Genomic DNA, 23,242 nt, shown 5'->3' with positions numbered 1-23,242 from the left:
TATATTAATTTGTTGTACTAATGTAATTTGAAGCCTTAAGCTCATTTGTATTTTCTCTATTTTCATGTTGTTGTTTTTTTTTTTTTTTTTTGTCGATTCTAATCTAAGTATAAATTTATTTGAATTAAAAAAGATGTGTTAAATTTAAAAAAAAATCATCTACGGAAATACTGTGGGATCAAGCCAGACTCAAAATTTCGGAAATGAGATAGGTATATCAAGAAATTATATTCCCATTGTCAAGATTTTGCAATAATCTTATAGAATCGTTACTTTTAAATATTATCCATTTTATTTTTATAAAATAAAATACTAATTTAATATAATGAAATCGTATACCGATGTGTAACAGGTGTAATTTATTAGTAAATACCTATCCTTATATAATAATATACCTTACAATGTTGTACCTATATCTTGAAAATGAGAGAATGATGCAAAAGTATGTTATCTTATAATGCATTTTTGTAGCGTATTCAATCAGAGCCACATACTAGTCTAATACTCACAAAAAAAAATCGAAGAAATATGTATCGATACAAAATACCAAGAGGGCTTATATTAACAAAAACAAACTATATAATGTGATATTACTACAACATATGTATAGCTGCTTTCGGAGATGATATTTTCAAAATGGAGATCTTTTAAAAAATGACAAGAAATATTTAGTCGAAAAATATACAAAATCATATTTTTACAAAAAATTACATCAAGAAATTATATTTTTACAATTGATTTTCATATTTAAACCAATGATATACACAAAAATAATAATAAGGATGTTATGAATTTGAAGCCAAAATTGTTATAATTATGTAATTGTTACAAAGGGTGAATCGAAGGGAGTATGAGAGTTGTTATCTTTTTTTAGTTTGTTTACCAAGAGGGACTAGTGGCGTCGTCTCGCGATTTAGTTAATTACGGTACAGATTAATGGGCACCAATCCTATGGATATTCATTATTGTATCCAAAAATAGAAAAAGAAATTAGAAAGGTATATTTTTCTTAAAAGAAAATTCAAATATGGAAAAGTATATAGACATATAATTGAATATGGTTATTTTACAGGGTGGACAGGGTAAATCCGAAATAACTTTTACTGCGTATTTTGAGACTATTTAGTATTGAGAGGTTAACTTATCAAATTTCAAAACTTGTGACAGGCTACAATTGCCAGCTGCTGATTTTATTAACGAGTTTTTTAAGTAGCTTGTTATCCAAGCAGGGAGAAAGGCTGTAGAATTTTCAACATCGAAGCTCACCACGAAGATAATCTCCACAGGAAATAATAGTCCTTCTTCAAATATCCAAAATCCACAGTTATGACGTAATTAAGGCCTTTGATGAAAAGGAAAAGATTGAGGGAGCAGCTCATTCAACAAGATCTGATAAAACCTGACCAAAATATTAATAAGTGGCCTGAAGCAATCGATTGACACTGATCTGACCCTCCCCCCCTATCACCAAGCTGTCCAATGACTCAATGTGAGTAGACAATTTTCATCATTGATCCAAGCATAACCGTAGAAACGATCGTTTGATCTGTGGGTTAACCAGTCATGAATACTAAGTATCCGGCTTCAGTTATGGTCCTATCAGTTATCATACCTAAGGGGCTTGTCCATTTCTTTTAAACGGTTCAAGTGATGACAAATCAGTAAGGACGTTGTTATCCTATGGATAAGTGAGGTCACTTATAGGAAGTCATTCCCATTCCAGTAATACTTTGTAGCTGTTCATAAGGCCAAGATTGTCCAAGAGTTCTTGGGAGAGAATGTGCCTGATTTTTGTCTGCCATCCTATTGGGCAGTCAACAGCCCATAACTTAATTCATCTTACTTTTACCTAAGGGGCAGGGTGAAGAGGATCGTCTGCAAGAATCATCATGCCTCAGTTGAGACATTGAAGGTATCCATCATCAATATCATAAACGATTGTGATCAAAAACAAGGAATATCATTATGAACAATTATTGTACATCTAATGTGGCTTTCGAATAAATAAAAAGTTATCTTTCTATCTCTTATACAAGTCTCATAATTCGCTGTTAAAGTTTTTTCGGATTTAGATTTTCCACACTTTATATGATATTACGTAAAATTTATAATAGCCAAAATTAAAAGTGGATGTAAATAATTACTTATGTTGGACCTTCACAGCTCGGGATAGAACTCTTGAAATGGAAGAATAGAGGGGAGGATGCCACTTCGGATACACAAATCCTATGAATGAAACGCTGACTTTAGAGGCCATGGTGTCTGACATAACAGAAAACATAAATGCCGATCTGGCGTAATTCTTCAGATTTTATATCTTTTTTCTTTTATGATTTAAGATTGAGAGATTCAATAAGGATAGCATTATAATAAATTACATGGATCAGGATTGCAATGTATTATGCCTAGTAATGAAAAAAATATTCTAAAAATAATTATGAAACGATGTAGATCTGTAGACAACAGGCTTGTGAAAAATTATTATATTGAACTTAATGTATGTGTGTTTAATTCACGGTCGCTTCTAGAGAAATAAAAATATATTATGTATATGGACTTCAAAGACAATGCCTAGGTAAATTGGAGTTATTGTGATACTATAATGGTTACTCATACATAATCAGTGCTTTAAAATCATTTTGAGTGTAATATAGTTTTGAAAATGTAAACGTCTATATTGATGACTAGACAAATTATGACAATTAGACGATAGAAGAATTTGGAATGTATTTAAAATTAACAATATTACAAATTTAATATCTTTTATGTGCCATAATTAAAACAGCATTTATACAATAATTCGAAATAAAAGGACCGTTTTTGATTTTTTTTTATCCAATAGACAATGGGCTTTTACAATACCAAAATAAGCATCACTGCTTATTTTTTCAATCTTTTTGTTCATTTTTTCAACAATCCCAAGACCATAATTGAAGCAGCATTTTAAAAACATTAAAGCTATTAAAAGTTTATTTAATTTTGGCAGATAACTCATCAGGCTTCTTGGTAGTTATACTCGAATACCTTGTCTGTCTGTCTGTCTGTTGGTGACTATGTCAACCCTGAAAAATTTCTATTCGGAAAACACAATCACCAATGCGCTTTCATGACAAAGAGGTGGCATATTGATCTAGCAAGTCTTTTGTCTTTTTTATTATTCAAATGTTTTGTAGCCCTTGGTTTAGTTCTAAGTTCTACTTATATTACCTTATTCATGGTTGTTATTGACATATCAATAATATCCCATCTCATCTTCTGATCATTCGGTGGGGATTTCGTACTATACAATATTTTGATGGCCTTCGCAACAGCCTTTGTTTGAATATTTCACTTTTTTCCTTGGCCAGGCTTTCTAACAACATTTTCTCAGAATTTATTGCGGCTTATGATTAGGTAAACTTGCGTTCTATTTATAGCCATATCCTTGCTGATATCCATGGGAGATTTCATGCAGGACATTTCAAGCGCATTTTGTATTTTATCTTCTATTACGGCCATTTTGTCGATTTAAAAATATTTTTGATCAAAAAGATATGTCGAGATACGTCATTATTGCGCAACTTCATGAATAATAAAACTTGATTCAACATATTCAACTATTTTAATTTAAATATGAAATATGTAATAGATGGAAACTTACCCTTTGCTTTAAATATAAAATGAAATGATAAATAAATAAAGTAAATTATTATTAAAGTTTAGAGATGGAATGAAATAATGTCCGTATAAGGAATAAAAAACCATATCCTCAATATAAGCGAATAAAAAACAAACTTAACAAAAGGGTTCCAACATAATTTATATTTATAAACTTAGGAATATTAAAATGAGTTTTCTTATATTCTGAAGTAATTTAAATGTAATATTCAAAACATACTATTTGTATGTAGTAACCAAAATACTACATAATATGTATTATATGATATTTTGAAGGATTATTAGATGTTTGATATAGGTAATAAATTATATTTTGAAGTTTTGCTTTCATTTTAGTAAATACTAGATTCCTACTTGAGTATTTACTCTGTTGCGTGAAAAACAAAGAATTGTAAAAACAGTTCCTTTCTAATTATAAAAATACCTTTTCTCCATATTTCAACTCTAATTGTTGAATTTGTGGAAAAATAGGCTTTTATAAAAAAAAGTATTAATTGGAAAAATATAAATAAATAATTGGATCAATTGTCGAAAAAAATAAAAAAATATTTAGCCTTTTTATTATTATTTATTTTTAGCCATCTCATCCTTTTGTTCACTAAATAATATATCGACTCATACTAAAAACTTTTGTTTGCTTCAATTAAAGAAGTCACTCTTGTTTTAATGCCAAAATATGAGCAAGACTTTAAAGCATTGAGATCAAAAGAACAAAATTGATCTTTTTTTTATAAATATGATGATAATTAAACCCCTTTGCTTATGACCACGAAACTAATAGTTATACGTTTTGGGATATATCCACACGAGGCCAGCGTTTCGTGTAATCTAAAACGATATTGATTCCAAAGAGAGTTTCTAGGGTAGAAACATCTGACAACACCGTATTCGTGTATATAACTAGTACAAGTTGTAACTTCTATTAGTAGATTGTACAAATTAAAAGGAGAAGTAAACTTTTACACGCCAAATATTTCTCATGTTCCCTTCATTTATAAAAGAATCCCCCCGTTAGACGCCTAATTATCAACGTTCTTGACCGGTTCGGATTAAATATATTTTTTTGTCGTGTGGACGAGGTTTTTTAAACGTTGTTAAGACTTTGTTGGGATATTCAAAAATTGATTTGGAGATCAAACCCGTTCCTGAGAAACTTTTAAAAGGTGGTCACTTCAATTTTACACGAGTATCAATAACTAAAATAGGAAATAAAATAGGCTATAATTTTTTTCGAAATTTTTTTACAATTTTGTGTTCCCCTTAGATTGAAATGGTGTGTCCCACATTACTTTTACCTCTAGAAACATAAAAAAATACATTAATAACCGAGGTTTTTGCGTTTATGCCCTAGAGTGTTTTTACAACAAATAAATGATTTAGTGTTTCGCCTTGAAGAATCGAAAAAAAAAATCTTTATCTGAATTAGAGAAAATACATTTTAAGTATCTACAAAATAATGACAGAATTTCGACTTTTTCTTTGAAAGTCTATTAATTTACACTACAATAATAAAAAAATCATAGTTTGTTGTAAACTGAAGAATACCATTTCATTTTTTAGAAGAGCACTTTAAAGTAATATTTTAAATGTTCTTGAAGGTTTATTGTTTAAAAAGTTATTTCAATAAATATTAATCTGTATCTAGCTTTGTTGGTGGTATATAAAATGCTGAACTTTGTAGACAACAGAAGGAAAAAAAATTCTGGTTATAACATGGTCATTTTTAAGTTTGTCAAGGTAAAAAAAAAATCATGGGCACTTCATTTTAATAATTAAAATTGCAAAAGTTGTGTAGTAGTATAATCAAATTTTAGTTCCCCCAATCACAAAAAATGTGTTCCTACTGTTTTCAACCTCTCAAAAATTATATGAAGATATGGACAAATTGAAGATATTGGCATTGGTAAAGGTAATCTTGAAAACGACACTATCAAAGCTACTATAAAAATGTAAATGGTACTTTACTTTATATAAATAACTCATTTTGAAGAAAGATTAATAATGAACACATTTTAATAGAGATTATCAAGACTATTTCTCTTGTGAAATGATTTGGTTAACTCTCCATTTTTTATGCATATTTAAGATTACACATATTCCATATTTATCATCTCTTTCAAAACATATGTATGTAGTGTATAGATAACATGTGTTAAAGTATCTCATGGCCTTAAAGATGGACTAAATATCTTGAAAAGGAAATTTTCATATTCTGAGTGTAATTTATGAGACAAATGCGAGGGTTTGAAGGAAGGCTACAATGAAACTACATATGTAAGATTACTAATATAAATTGAAATAAATAACAGAATTCGCTTTAAAATAATGTGTTGTTTACCATCACTTGATCTAGTATTGTTGCAATTTAACTTAGCATTAGGATTATGGATTATGATACATAACGTTTAAGTCTTATATCATAATTAATTAACTTCCAGCGTATTATGCATTCTATGTAGTAAAGGCAAGTACCGTGTCCATGTCAAAAAAAAAAAAAAAAATGAGGAGGAGGGGGGATTTTTGAAAAATCTTTCACAATTTTTAAAGAACTTTTTTTTATATATATAAATTGCCAAGTTTGAGAAATATCTAATTTTTTAAGTAACAAAATTGGGTATATGACCTTTTTTGAGAAAATAATAACTTGAAAAAGATTTTTTATAAAATTTTAATATTTAAGATTTTTTAGACAAGGTTTTTACTCACTCTGACAAATAAATAAATGTATAAAGAAGCACATAATTTAGAGTTTGTTAAGTTTCAACATTGTTACATGCTTTATTTCTGTGTGCCGGGTAGGAACGGGCCTGGGCGAAGAAGGATATCAAAAATGCTCAAAAAATTCCTAAAACTACTTCATTTGCAGTAATTGATCTGACAGTACACTGTCGCAGTAATTCTGACTTGGATATTAAAATCTATGGACGCACTACTCTTAATTCTATGACATTAAAGTTAATGGGACTCTAATTTTGAGCTACCCTGTATATTACAAAAAAAGACAGAGAAAGTACTTCCAACATTCAAATGACTTTCCCGCGTATAATACTTGTACATTTATATTATATATATATACTATATATAATTCTCTTCCTCTCTTCACGAGGGAAATAAAAAGAAATGTTTTACTTTTAAATATAATACATATATGTAGCATATATGTATTACTCTTACGATCGTCCTCGTAATCATAAAGAATATTGTGTGAGTGAGTGAGTTTGTAAGCTCAAAATCAGTCGTTGCAGATTTAGGAGACTGAGAAGAAGAAGCAGAGTGTGTCTCATGTGTGTGCGAGGGAGAGAAAGACTCTTATACCCCTGTTAGTTACTGTGATCCTCCACCATTTATGTCTATGTAGTTAATTTTTGGTCCTATTCAACATCATCATCAAGCAACTTAAAAAACCTTCTTTACCTCACATGAACAACACACCAGTATTTTAACAAACATGGGACTTTATCAACTTTAGCTTCTTCTTTATTTATTTTTATCAACTATTTCTTTGATGACTGGTTATGTGGACTTCAACTACTCAATCTATTTTTATAAGCTTTGTGAGACATCAATTTAGTTCTTGCAATCTCTTGTTCACTGATTTTAGCAACTCAATCCTCTCATCTTATATTCGATCATCGCCAGCAACTACTACAATTCGACTATTAATTCTTCGAAAATATGGAATGGTCCTTGACAAACGCCGGTTTGTGCCTTCTATCAAGTAAGAAGCACACAAAATATTTCTTATATTCATAATATGACGTACTCCAGGCTTTTGCATTGTTAGACTGGATCAGTTTTGGCAAGAGAAGGGCCCACATGAAAGGTCTACATGAGCCGCCCCTCTCTTGGTTTTTTTTTTAAAAGAAAATATCAAATGCCTCTGCATATTTTTTTATTTATATACAAATGACCTTTTTTAGAAAAGGTCAAAAACATAATTATTACCTTAAAAGGAAAAAAAAATTTCTCTCAAGATTTTTATTTAAAATCATCTACACTGACACTACACTATTTTTCATAACCAAAATCGGAGCCGGGGAATATACACTGAATTCCCTTTATAAAACTTCCCTGATCAAATATACGAATAACGTGAGACATCTGGGATTTAGTCGGGGGATAAATATGCGTTATTAAATAAGATTTTATCGTAAATTAACCTTGGTGAACAAGGTTAGAGCAATCAATAATTGATGTCTCATGGTCCTAGTCCCATTTACATAAAAGAAAACATAATGCGTTAAACTTATTTGTCTAGAGATTTTTTTTTTCAAGAAGACATTTTTTCATAGTTTACTTGATCAATTTAGGAATAAAACAAAGTATATTTGTCTCTGAGGAGATTCTTAAAGTTTCAATTTTTTTCATTTCTTTTCTAATGGATTCATTGATATGAGTCTAAAATTATATTTTTATAAATATGTAGCATTAATAGTTACCTAGGGGTTCAAATATATTTTCTTTCTTTTTTTATTTGATTTGTTTTAGTAAGCGGAAAACTTTTCTCAAGTTTGATTTGTATCGAAGGTTCAAAACGAAATACTATTCATCAGGGATAATTGCTTATGATGTTTTGACTTTTTTCTGTATGTCTAGTTTCAAGTGAAGTGAAACTTACAAGAGCAACTTTTTCAGACTTTTTTTTTTTTTTTTTCTGTGTAAACTACTATGTGAGACAATTGCTACAAAATATTAGTCTAAGAATTAAGAAGGAAATTGTCATAGTTTTGATATTGAATAATGTTAGGCTTTTATCTATATTGATTATGATGTCTGTTTAAATGACTGTTGAAGGAACACATTGTTTAATTGAAGCAATTAGACTAGTGAAAGTAAGTGAATCGAAATTTGTGTGTCTGAAAAATATATATGTTGGGAATGAGTAATAAGAGGGGGTTCTTGAATAGCTAGAGATGAATAAAAATTGTGACATATAATTTTGGATCCTCGGATTTTCAAGCAATGACCGAACTGTCTCTTTAGAAGTTTTGAGTTAATAAACAAATAATAAATACTACAATGGTAATATAATTACAAGTACAGGACATTAAGATCAAATTGGTACTTGTGTGCACATAAATTTCTTTTCTTTTCTGTTTGTCAGCATAAACGTTGTTACATCAAAAAACTTAAATGAAGTTCTGGCCTACAGGGCAACAGCAACTCAAATTATAAAGAAGGTTGAATTTAAATTGGAGGAACGGTGTTGCGCTTTGATGATGATTTTTGTCCACAACAAGATGAACATTCCAAGCCAGGAGGTCTCAATTTTTACGGACGCCCCAATCCGGGCCATGCAAAAGATTCTTACGGATCTTCTGGATACTGGACTCTCAGACAGGTGGCTGAGTTTAATACAGCTATACCTTCAGTGAGAGGGAAATATGCCCCCTCCCATTAGTGCGGATCTTAGTATGATGGATTATTTTGTCTGGGGGTACGTTGAATCTAAAAAAAATATCTTATATATTATACCATCAAGTACTCTCTGATTGCCTCTATCAAGGAGATAATGACCAAAATGCCTAGGAACTACCTCGTCAACGCCATCACCTCCTTCCAATCTTGGGTTCATACTGTGATTGATACTGGAGGGAGATACATTAAATGATCTCTCTTTAACATTCATATTTATGATTAAAGCCAGGTTAATTTGGCGGAAAAATGTACCCTCAATGACAATATAAAGATTTTGAAAAATGCCCCGATTTGTTCTCAGTCCTCTCCAGACTGCTCCAGTAAGACACGAAATTAAATTCAAAATTTAAAAAAAGATACTCAATCATGTCACATAGTCTCCTCCGGCTCGGATAACGTCGTGGCAATGGTTCTCCAACTCCCACAACTGTCTGGAGAGCTCATCTTCATTCACTAACTTCATCATCCGCTGAACACTGCGTGTGAGGTGTTCATGGCATCCTTCCGCTCGCTTCTGTTCCCAAAGAAGAAGGACTCGTTGGAGTACAACCATGTGTGGCTCCAAAAACTGCATACCGTGGTCCTGGAAGAGTTTAATAAGTGCCCCGCAGCACTTCATTCGTTCATCCTTCTTGGCCTGAGAGTGAGAATGGGATACCCACACGCTAAGGAGAATTACATATATCTAATAATACATCTCAAATCTCAGTAAATAAGTAATAGCAAGCATGCACCTGAACTAATTCAACAGTTGACAAAGACAGAAATCTCCCTACAATAATATATATTATGTTAGTTTTATCACATTTTATGGTATTTGGGTTCTAGCCCCACGATATACAATATGCGTTTTTTTCAAGGTCTTATTACAATTGCATGTACTCGTATATATTTATTTTCTCCTTCACCCTTTCAAGAAAGTTCTTCTTTGTAAGAAAAAACGGAGTAGATTTTATACTACTTATAAGTAAGAAATTAAACGATGTATGAATAAAATAAATAAATATATATATTTTATATATAAATGCAATGTCTACGTGACTTCAAAAGTTGTTGCTTTATATTATGTAATCATCTTTTGTTTCTGACATTCTCTTCTCAAAAACGTGATTTAAATTTATATGATGACAAGGTATATAGTTTTTTCCCTTTTGTCATAACAAAACAAAATCAAATTTTTGAATCATGATCTTACAGAGTCTTTCAGAAATTGGTACATTTTATTAAAGAGGAGTGCCATCTAGAAACTTTTCTACATTGCATTAATCTATCTCAACCATCTTGTAGATTACAGACCTCTATTGCTTATAAGAATAATACATATGTATGTAGGCTTTAATTAATCCTTAATTAAGAAAAATAACAAACTCTTTTTGTACATTTGTTTGTCTCAATAAGTGAAACAATAGAAAATAATTATAGTTTTAATGAAATGATAATATTCATAGATTAAAGTGAAAATTACATTTTGTTCACATTTGGAACGTTTGTTTCGAGGATTAATTATAAATTTGGTGCAGGAAATATGTATTTTAAGCCGGATATTAATTAAACTTACAGCCCTACTGCATACTGTGCATATATCCAACTAGGACTTGTTTGTTTATTATTTAAAATAAATTGTTTTGACAAATTATTTTATTAATTAAGACGGATTTTTAAACAGGGATATATAGATTTGTAAAAATAATATGACCTGAAACGCATGGTAGGTTTTTTGTACTTGGCGACCTCATCACTAAACAGTGTTTTTTTTTATTTTTCAAAGCTGATATTAATATTATATCATTCTTGAGGAGAGAACATCCAAGTTTAAGGTAAACAAGAGCGTAAGGGTGTATTTATGAATTACGGATAGTAAAGTTGACGTTTTGCAGGGGAGTTATAATTGTAAGTCCATGTTGGGCTCAAAGTAGAATTGAATTGAGGATTAACATATCAGTAATTTCTACCTATGTCCTTCCTAGATACAGAGTAGGATTTATGTTTATTCCTTGATCTCATAGCTTCTATCAGCTAATCTAATAAAACATTGGGACAGCTCAGCTCATACTTGATACATGCATAGTTATCAATTTGAATAAACTTTAAAAAGCGAACGAAAAGCATTAAGCCAACTAAGTATCAAATTTGCAAGATATGGGTAGTTTGTCACCATTGAATATTTTGTAATCGGTATGTAGTGTTTTGTTAGTCCGAATTTATTAAGTCAAGTCTTAGGAACGATCCTTCGGACTGTGGAAAAAAAAAAATAGGAGCAACCGTTTTTATTTTCGAATCTGTAAAAAGTATTGTTCCCTGAATTCAGTATTTTTATTTAATTTTATATTTTTCGTAGTCAAGGAAATTGCATTTTTGTTTGGTTTATGCCTTTGAGCTAGACTATTTTTGAATCCTTAATTATAACTCATAAAAAATATTTGACTCGTTTAAAAAGTTAAAAGAAAAAAACTACAACATATTTTGTCAAAAATTTGTAATTAATACATAGAATTGAGCAAAGTTTACAAATTACAATTTGTTAACTCATACAAAAGAAAATTGCTGAAGTGAATTTTTATAATTATTCATAAATTGTCAACAACTTTACTGACGGTTATATGTATAATGTACATTGTACATGCAAATAAAAAAAGAAGCAAACTTTGGGAATTGTAGTATAAGGATATTCATAAAAATGTATGACCACTTTAAGTATTGAATGATATAGGGTAGCCTATTACCAAAAATAATATTTTTACATTTCTGTTTCTACACATTATATGTATATATTTATTTGTATGAAGAAATCCCCCATACATATTTATGTACATATGATATTATAGACAAAGAAAAAAACGCCGAGTCATAAATTCAATTAGGCTGCTCAACTTTAATTTCCCAAGAAACGTATTACATTAATTATAAATATTTGAAAACAAGGCCTAGGGAAGAGATTAATTTGCGGAAACCTTTTATTTCCTTTTTTTAAATTAATTTGAGTTGGGTTTTTGTTTTTTCGGAAATAAACTTCAAATCTTTTTTCCTTTAATAAAGTAAAATGTGTGTGGACCTTAGGGTGTTGTTTTTTTTTTTTTTTTTTTCAAATATCTTTTTTTAGAAATAAAAAAATATTTTAATGACTTTTAAAAAAAAAAAGAAGACATTTGTTGTATGTCAACATAAAAAAAATCTCGAACCAAAATCAAGAAAAGGAAAAAATCGAAATATATATTTTTACTTCATCCAAAAGTAATGAAAGTTCATGGAAAGTTTTCGACCTCAACGTTAAAATGGTATCACTTATAAAATAAAAGCTAGTTACATCTATTTAGCATCAGGACAGTTTCTGAAGCAAGTTTCAGCCATTTTGGAAGTGCAATTGTTATGTAACGTTTGCGTGTGTTGATTAGAGTGTTTTTGTAAAAAAAAAAAAAAAAAAAATTATTTTATATTGAACATAGCCTCTTTGTTATACACACTTTGTACAGTAATGCTCTCATCTTTGTAACCATTCCCGTCTAGAACACGACTGGCAGTAGTGTCTGGAGTTACAAGGAGACTATGTTGAAAAATGAATAAATAAATCAGAAGTTTTATGCCTTTAGAAATATAAGTATTTTAAAAAGATATTTTTTAAAAATGTGATTTTTTGAATCTGGCCCATTTTCTAAAAAGTTTGGCCACCTTTGCGAACATTTTTTCATCTCCATAAAAGAAATTTGCCTTTTAGAAAATATATTTAGAAGAACATTTTTTGAATAAAATATATTTTGTACTAATTAAAACAAAACTTTACGTGTGAACAAAATAATTTCAAGTTTGATAACAGCCAGAGTCTATTAGACAAAATATCATCAATTCATTTGTTTTTGTCAGGAGGGACTCCCCTAAACAATAAATAATAAGAGAAATAAAAATATTAATTTACCTTTACATTACTTGCCAAATTGCACACACGTCAAAACATCAAATTAATAAATAGGACATTCAAAATAAAGAATAAATCTTATTATATCAGTAGGTTTTTTGAAATTACTTTCTACTATTAGAGTGGAATTTTGTATTTCAATGATATTCATCTTCTTATCTTTTCATAAAGTAATAAATGATAACAAATCAATGTATATTAATTGAGCAAAGTTTGTCTGGGAGGATTCAAAAGGAGCCTGTGTTTATTTAAGCTCAGTGCATTATAATAAAAAAGAAAGGAAACAATATAAAAAATAATGAATGTAACTATGGACGAGACTTAGAAACAAGCGTGTGTAGTTAAAAATGAGTGCATCATATTAGATAAGAAAAAAAATGGAAGTATATATTATATCTAAGGTTGTAACTCCCAAGCATTTTTTTTGCATACAAGTTTTTGTAGATGGAAATATGAATAGTGTTTTTTTTATTTTTTCGGCCTTAGTCATTATTCTTTTATTAATGAGGAAAGAATATCTAAGTTTTGAGTAATAACGAGTGAGTATGCCCATGAAAAACGGAGGATACCACTGAGGGTGTCTTGGGGAGTTATCTTCCATATTGATAAAACAATTATTTATTATTAGAGTAAAGTTTGTTTCTTTGTGGACACCTAATAACTCCATTTAATGCCGAATACTACTCCTAGTAAACAATGAACATCAATTTGTCTTCTTTGTTGCATAATATAATTTCGTCAATGTTTCGCTTTTCTTTTCTATCAAACTAAAAAAATGTTATAAAATATCAAATAAAAGATTTTTAAATACCAAAACGTAACTCTCTTTTGAGTATTTATAAATAGAAACATAATATCTTATATTACAATACAATCATTTAATGTACGAATACAATATATAGTAAGTACTCTTGATGTCATGTTCTTTGTTCTATGAAATCTGATATACATGTAAATATCTGCTTAATCTACATATATATATATATATTAGAGTATCTCTCTTGAACACGTTTATTGGGCTGTCTCGGGGTTTTACAACTACGGGTCATTCGGGCATTTAATTATTAAATAATATACATATATTTATTTAATTACTAACGGGAGTATCCGACAATGCTCGGAGTTATTTGTTAAACTATAACACAAAGTTTTTAACGCCTTTTAGCATCCACACATATTCTATAGTCATTTGAAAATTTTCACTTTTTTTAGATCTTCTAATAGTATTAATGCAAAAGTTATAATTTTAGAATGTATTTAAAAAATATAATTCTTGGTAAGAATTATAAAAAAATTGTTCAAAATTGCAAACGCAAATACTAAAGTATTTATTTTTAAACAAATTATTCAGTACCTTCGTCTTGTGTTAAGATTTATAAACCCTTTTTAGTATCAATTAATCATCCAACGTATAACTAACCACTATTATTTTAAGATTAGGAACTGAGCTATAGCTACACACTCTCGTTGTTATTTCTTAGATTAAATAGTCATGCAATTCTAAGATATTAACCGCACAATCAAAAATGAGGCTTCCACAAACAGACAAACTTTGATTTATTATTATGGATATATCATTCAATAAATTAAAGGTTTACTTATTCTATTTAGATTTTGAATATAATATGTGTTTTGACATGTGACATTACGGATGTTACATGGACTCTAGTTGTATAGAAATAGGTGTTAGCCTGCAAAATATTGCAAAATTAGTTTGTTCATCAAATTGTATATATTTTTTTGGTCGTAGGATTGGGCTACATGATTCCGAAAAGCTGCACGCCAACCTCTAAAACAAACCAACTCACGTACGATCGATAATTTAAATAAGTTAGAATTGAGTATAGATCATGTGTTGAAAATATAATACTTTTACAAAGAAAAAAACAACAACTTTAATTTCACTGTATTTATTATTTACTAACAGGATCCTTATATTACTTGAAATATCGTAATTTAGCAATGTGTCTTCTTTGATCTCTCTCACAAAAAAAAAAATGCTGCAAAATGAGAAACCGTAGTACTTACACATCATATATATGAACCGTCATCGCAAAAGTAAAGCTAAAATCTTGTTTGTTTTTTCGAAATTGAGTGTAAATTTCATTTTTATTCTTCGACGAATGATCATTTTCAATTTCTTTTTGCAAATAATTCCTATTTTTATAAATCATTTGGAGGGTTTGCAAATTATACTTAAGTAGACAAAGTTGTGCGTTACAATAAAATAATGATAAATGGACAAATTTATTTGAAACGCAATATCAGGGTTAATATAAGACTGTTAAATAATTAATAAAAGTCGAAACAGTAGTTAAATTTCTAGAATATATTAACTCACTCCACAAATTTAAAAATAAAGCTTATAGTTGATTCAAATATGTCAATAAAATAAATAGACACATTATATATGTACATTCGCTTTTCTTCTTAAAAAGACATTACTCTTGTTTTAAATAACTTTTTATTTCACTATTTATGCAAAAAAGCGTTTAATCTAATAGAAAAAGCAAAATGAGAGAGAAGGATGATCAATCAATGAGTTAAAGTTTTTTGTCCGATTTTAAAATGAAGTTCCATTCGTTTGTGGATTCAATTGTGGAGAAAAAGAAGCAAATTGGTAGTATGTATATTTCAAACAAAACAAAACAAAAAGCTTTCAAACTGTCAAAAATGTCATGTATGATTGTCGTATCAACATCAAAAAATTTATATTTATTTGTCAATTGTAACTTTGATGTGATGAAACAATCGATTGTTTTAATGTATCTTTTGCTTTTTATAGTAAACTTATAGGGTTCAAAGGGTTTTCTAAAAAAAAAAAAAGATTTAATAATGAAATAAGAGGGAATAGTAACTAAACTATATATCAAGAAACTCATTAAATTGGTCGATTATTGACATTTTCTGAGAATAAATGTTAATCGATGAAAGTTTGCCAATGCAGATTAAACAATACTCCGCTTATTCCTATGGTACAAATTTTTCATTAAAGGCCCATCCAGTTGTAAAATTAGTCTCAAACAGTTTTGTATATCAATGAGTTACCCATACCGTTTTAGATAATTGCTGCTGTAATTTATTTTTTACACAAGATCAAAAGCTATTAAATCCCCCATGTAATATAGTAATCAGGTACCTTATTATCACTCAATCATAGATCTAATATTGTTGACCCGAACCATCAATGTCATTGCTATAGAGATGAAAAGTTTGTCAAGTAAGCTAAGAGACATGCAATTGCAATAAGTTTATTATGCAAAAAGGCATATTACTATAAATTATTGGGTAGATAGATGTGTTGTAATACATAGTATTTATTTTTTTCTTTCCATAAAACTTACTCTTTTATGACGAAATGCCTATCCATAGTCATTGGAGACATTAATGAACACTTCAAAATGTTATTAAGTTCATTATTTTTAAAAATTACTTGATCATTTAATGTCAAAAAACTAAAAACACAAATCCCATCAATAATATAAAACGCCTTTGTATCTTATTCAAAAATAAAACTACCATAAAAAAAAACCGAGGATATATGTAATTTATATGAATCTTGACTATTGAACTGCTTGTTATGATGAAGATGAAAATAATATTATCAAGTATCCTTCCAACACGTCGTTGCTTTATTGTATGTATTAAGTGTTAGGTCAATTCGAACGATTTTTGCTTCAGAAAAAACATACATTAATCAATTGGATATAGCACATGTACTGAAAAGTCCCAGGTTTCACACATTGATGACACTCTGACATAATATCCAGAAATATACTAAGCCCCTCGCCACTTCTAGTAGTTGTACATTTGTATTCTTCAATGAATTATCTTTAATTTATGTCAAAAATTTATTTTGATTATTGATTTGTAGTTACATCAAATATAGAATAGGCCAGATTGCCCTAATTTGATTTTTATATAATCCAATTTTAAAATCCAGACGGTTTAAATGTAGAGACGTCATAAGTTCCTAATTTAAATTTAATTCGAGTAGGCACACAAGTTCATTGTCAGAATGAAAAAATAGACTTTAATTTTGAAAGGGGCCATAACATTGGGGCCAAATTAAGTCACATAAATCAGATGTAGGTTCTATATTATAGACAAAATTCTTGAGTATCTCAACTCATCCTAAAAGTTTGAGCACAATGCATATAATAGACTCAATTATGTCAATAAAATATTGATATCGTAGGAGTACTAAAAATAAAAAAAGGATTCCATAGAATATTTGGAGTTATTTATGTATTCTTGAGCATAATGTTGATAATTAACGATGTCGGAAGTAAAAATGAGAGACCTTAATACTAAGGGACATCTGCACAATGAAGTATCCCTCCATTAAAGGAGGTAAGATCTACTGAGTGATGTACAAAGAGCCAATATACCTGGAACAAAACATGAAGTTGAAGATAGGATCAGAATGCTCCTGGATTGAGTATCCAAATGGAAAAAAATCAGTCCCTAGATCTTTGCTTTTCTCAACTTCCGTCTTAATCCCAGATTAAATTAACACATTCTTCCCGAGCTAATAATTATAATGTCCAATCCAAGTATCAATATTGTACTATACTAGCGGTAGTACTGGGTATTACCCAAAGTTATTAGACGTCGACGAACATATACATTTTGCTTTAATAATATAGAAGATCATTTGCAAACAAATCCTAGGTGCTACTACTCTCAGTGTATCCTAACACACTCGCACGTAGTTACTTACTCAAAACAAGATTTAAAAAAAATAATGACAGCTTGAGAAAAAAAAATGATATGATTTGATGCGCCAGTACTTTAGCTTACTGCTAAGCCTAATCTAAAATTATGTTCATTTTATTTTTAAATTTCTAAAAAATACTTCCATTTTTTTATTTAAATAAGAGTTGTAATAAATGTCTGCGAGATCTAATTCATTTTATATAGTATTTCTAAAATGTACCATGTCGTTTATACTCCATTTTTTTCTTTATACTGTATTGGTATAAGGTGTACATCAGTGAGAACTATATACAGTGCACCCTGTGATTATTTTTGATACATACATCGAGATAAACTTTGCTTTATTTAAAATATAGACAATGATCAAATTTATACGCGAAGGAATTAAATCGAAGTAATCGGACGTGTAAAGTATCGATATATCATGATAATGTCGTTTAATACCCAAATATCGTATCATGATATAATAAAAATATTGTTATTACCCTAATAATATATCTATGATGATAAATATAAATTGGAGATTTCTTATTTTCTTTATTCCGGTTGAAGATTGTTTTTGAGTTTACTCGCCAGATAAGTACTTCAATACTTTTCTTAAACAAGAAGCCAAACATACTCGCAACATTTGCAAACTTGAATATGTTGTGTCTTATTAGCTGTAAAGTACATGTTTTTAAAAAACCCACTGATTTTCCATTGAACGTTTGTTTGTTGTGTATATGATACTGCAGATACACAATGGACTCACTCACCACCCCTGTCCTCCTCCCCTCCTCTCCCATTTGTTTAGTCAATATGTTTTTAACATAATTAAGCATAATATGTAACACGGGGACTACTTATGAATACATATATACCTATGTACTATTGAATATTGCTCATTAAGTATGTTTATGTATTATTAGGCATATTGAAGTTGAAGTGACTGAAATAGAAGAATGTATTATTATCTTTCCTCTACAAAAAGGCGCCATCTTTATCCACAAGAACATTTTCAAATAAATAGTTGGACATGATTTTTTTGTTTTATACATTTACATTATGTATCCATTTTTAACAATAAACATTGAGGACCTGCAACAGTAGGACATTTTTTGTTGTTTTGTGGTTATTTAGAAGTGTTTAACGTCTAGTAAACATTTGTAAGGATCAACAAAGTGTTTATTATGCAATCGTAGAAAAGGCAGAATGTCCTTCTTGTGATGTTGACCAACAAATCCTCCTACAACACAAAATCCGAGCTGATTCATAGGATCTGGGAGGAATTACAAAATCTGCCACAGAAGACTGTCATCAAGACTTGCTCCCGTTTCCAAGGTCGATTCAAGACCGTTATTGACCCCAAAGGCGATTATATAAAAAAGATTTTTTTTATTCAGCTTTCATTAGGCATTGGTTTTTATTGAAATTGGATGATTAGTTTTGGAGAAAATGTTAAAAAAACGTAGTGGTTGTTAAATAGAGGGCGCAGTCTGTGTGTTGGTCATTCCAGAAGAAATTTTCGTGAGGAAACGGATATGATTGAAATTTAGTAATTAGTACACTGAAAATAGACTATCTCAGAAATGAAATGGTGGATCTGTAACTCAATCCAACATTTAGTTCTGAGGACTTAAAGATGAAGAAAAAGTAGCTTTATGATGAGTATTGGATTTACAATTAAGCAACGCACAAAATAATTAACGTGGATTTTTCTCTCCCCCAAACAAGAAACATTTTAAATTATAGTCAATCTTTTTTTACAGGCAGGGTTAAAAAATATAATATGTGAATTCTGAGATTAAATTTCATGTACATGTGATGGACAACCCGCTTTATGTTTATTTGAACATTTTTACTTTGATACCTCATTTTATTTTCATGATACTTAACTTAAACGCATGTTTGATTCCTTAGCTCTGATTCTGTTGTCATTAAAATTCAATCATAAGTACTAATGGTGTTTAACTTTTACCGTTAGAATTCTAATTTTATAAAATTTAGACGATGCATTAACCAAGTGAGTGTTATAAGGCTAAATACTAATTTTTTGAAAGGAAAAATTGTTTTAGAGTTTAAAGCTCGACTCTAAATATTCAAGAGTTAATATTATAAATTTTAATTCAAGTTCCTAGCTTTCTTTAAATTTATCGTTAGTTTTTTTAATTATTTCTGATGCATCCATGATGTGATAACTTCATTTATAACGTTTACATCCTTTATACGTCTACATAAAAATAATCTTGAACAAGAATGGGAGAAAATCCAAAAATTTCTCATTTAACTTCATATTTATATACGAATATTTGGGTTTATTATAGGGTTTGTATTCAAATTTCTAGGATACGTTAACATACCCATAAGTTTAATCTGTTGTTTCAAACCTTTATTGGATTGAAAATACTATTATTGGCCCTGATATGATCCATTCAAATAAAATCTATCTATTTTTTATTTTGTTTTTGTCAAGATTCATTTTGGTTAATTTAGCTAAATAAAGGTTAATAATAACCTTTTTTTTTATATAAATGAAAAATAGTTTCTCTAATAACGTGATCCACACTCCATTTTGAGAAATTTTGAGAAAAATCATTCTTTTGTGTTGGCAATCCACTTCTTCATTCTTCATAAATAATACATCTTTATACGGATATTAAGTCTGGTCCCTGACAAAGAATGACTCAAATGGTGCACATAAAATAATATTTTCAATAACCATTTGATTCGTAAATAGCCAATACATTTGGGCATATTGTGAAACCAATCTTGAGTTTGTATAAACATTCAGTTTTTGAAAGTTTCCCCTTTTATTTTTTTCGCTGCTAAAAAACTCAAGTAATGTTCAAGTTCTATAAAAAATATACTCTTCCTCCAATAAAGATTTTCATTGAGTGTGGAACATATATTTTTTTATAGAAAAGTTATCTTTATTCCTATAACACAACCTATTTACTTTTTGAAATTTCGAGGAAGTCCAAAAATGATATATCTCACATTTGCTAGATCTATTTCATTATTACTAATTAATCTTTAGTTCAAATTCCATTGTACATAAAACCAGATATTTAGTATATATTAGTATACTTGGATGCATATATATATATTGGGTGCGCGGGAGGTTCTGTTAAATGTTTATTAAAGTACTAATGGTATAACTAAATAAATAATTAAAATAACTCTTCATTATAACGTCGGATATAATTTTATGTATTTCAAATTTGATCACATATAATTTAACATCTGTAATATAGGTTGAGTTACATTTATTGTATTACATTTAATAATAATAGTAGGGATCTCTCTCCAAAGAGTTTATAAATTGGCAACTCCAGTTGTGGAACCTTCAAAAAAATCCATATAGAAAGAAATATGTAAATAAACAAGTCGGGAATAACCTGATCTCAATTTCAGTTATTATCAAAGGGGAACGGGAAAAGAGAATGCTTAAGAATGGAAGATGGTTAAAAAAAAAAAAAAATCAGTCACAGAATTAATTATTTACTTATCCTCATAGAGAGTTAATTTTTGTCTTCCTAAGACATATTGATTCGGTCAATCATTTTATCAATTAAATGAATTCAGCTTTTACATAGAAATAATGAGTAGGGTAAACGTCCAAACGTATTATTCAAACCAAGGGTTTTACCATTCATTCTCTTTTTATAGTAGCTGAATCAAAGTAACCGAGCTATATATTTGAACACAATTCTGCGTCTGCCTCACAATGCCAAACTTCCATCAAAATAACTTGTCGTCTTTATATATTTATTTCTGTATGATTGGAGAAGTAGTTGAAATCATCACCAGGCAATACTATTTATTATGAGCATATGTGTAAAAATTTCTTAAAAAATTAGCATTTCTTGTAAACTCTGAAGGAAGGATGATATAATTATGACCTAATAGATCCGAATTAAATAATACTTATTTACGAGTTATGGAGCTGGTGAACTCTTTAATAGCATAAGGGAACACTTATTTTGTACAAATGAATTCAAACCAAAAAAGGATTTTATTTTTGAGCTCAGAATCCAAAACTGGTCTCAGTTTTTTTCTCAGTAATCTGAATTCTGAAATATCTGGGATTATAGTAATTCGGGACTATTATCGTTCAGAGTCATTTTTTACACATCTCCAAGGATTTTTGTTCCATTTTGTATTTTTTAAATGATCCCATTTTGAAATAATAAAATTCTCTACTCATCATGAAAGGATCACTTTATTGTTTTGATCCTGGTACCTCATTCCAATGGAAGGATTCCACTCTATTCCCTAATGAGGTCTGGTAGTTTTCCTAGGATTAATTAACCTCCTATTGTCCCACGTGGAATTCAGAATCTGAATTATAACATCTCTTGATATAGATGATCTACTAAAAAGTATGTTCATTCCTGTGCCTCGGTTTTCCTTTTATGGGGCATTACGTCATGAAATATGCATTGAAATCAGACAAAATCTGATGATATTTTTGACTATTTTCTAGTACACCCCCAAAAAATAGGATCACTTAAAAAATACAAAATGGAACAAAAATCCTAGGAAATGCATATTTTTAAATAGATTTTTTTTAAATTAAACATTGAATATTTTTGTATAATAAAACCTATAATATTCTTCATCACTATGTATTATGAATAAGTTATAAGGGTCAAAAGAGAATGCCGTTTTTATCGAGCTTAGAACAAGATACGGAATCAATAAAAAGATTATAAAATCATTATAAACATTTATAAAAGTATTATTAATCCTACTTTTAATCTGGGGAATGTTTTAACGGTTAAAAAAATGACTCTGAACGATAATAGTCCCGAATTACTATAATCCCAGATATTTTAGAATTCAAATGACTGAAAGAAAAACTGAGATCCTTTTTGGATTTTGCGCTCATTGATAAAGTCGATTATTGTCCTCAATTTATTTGTACAAAATTCCCTCCCCCTAATCTTTCCCTTGTGTAGTTATCTGCAATACATATCAAACAGTGACTTTGATCAGAAAAGTGAATACTTATACCAATATTATAATTAAGATATAATAGAATTTCAATTCTTCCATTATTAACCACTTATCACTAATATTGTAAACTTTTTATTTATCCCATCGTTCAAACTAGCAAAATACTTGTTGGATCAAATTATGACTAAAATGTTTACTTAAAGTATTCATTTAATTCCTTTGGTCATTAGGGCATTAAGTTTTTAGTATTATTACATTTTCCTCCTATCTCAAGGGAGACTTGACAAAACTATATTCCAAGTTTCTCGCTTTCCTTAACATTCTTATCTCCTGGTTAAAAAAATACTAAACTCATAATTATTTTTTTTTGCAACTATAGTCATTCATGCTGAATTTCAACACTATTGAAAATGAGGATATTAAAATTAAAAAATATATGAGGGACAGAGGAACTAACATTATGTTTTAAATATTTAGAGAAGACAATTTATGCAAAATGATGGAAGTTGGTTTGTATGAATCCTTCACAACAAATAAGTGGGTAGTTTCCAGTCAAATATATTTTCAAAATGACACAAAATGGCTTCATAAATAAGTTCT

The 23,242-nt window shown here is 29.2% G+C and overlaps 1 protein-coding gene across 1 annotated transcript in view; it reads left to right on the top strand.

Moving 5' to 3' along the window:
- Window positions 1-6,816: 6,816 nt before the first annotated feature.
- LOC121114493 (UPAR/Ly6 domain-containing protein qvr) overlaps window positions 6,817-23,242 on the top strand; it is a 64,928-nt gene continuing 48,502 nt past the window's right edge. The window contains exon 1 of the mRNA XM_040708469.2: window positions 6,817-7,375. Coding sequence (XP_040564403.1) covers window positions 7,333-7,375 — 43 coding nt within the window. The 5' untranslated portion in view covers window positions 6,817-7,332. The remainder of the gene's footprint in view (window positions 7,376-23,242) is intronic.

This window comes from Lepeophtheirus salmonis, chromosome 3, assembly GCF_016086655.4.
Source record: "Lepeophtheirus salmonis chromosome 3, UVic_Lsal_1.4, whole genome shotgun sequence".
NCBI lineage: Eukaryota > Metazoa > Arthropoda > Copepoda > Siphonostomatoida > Caligidae > Lepeophtheirus > Lepeophtheirus salmonis.
The sequence above is the reverse complement of the archived record's forward strand: the minus strand, read 5'-3'. Positions and strand labels throughout refer to the sequence as shown.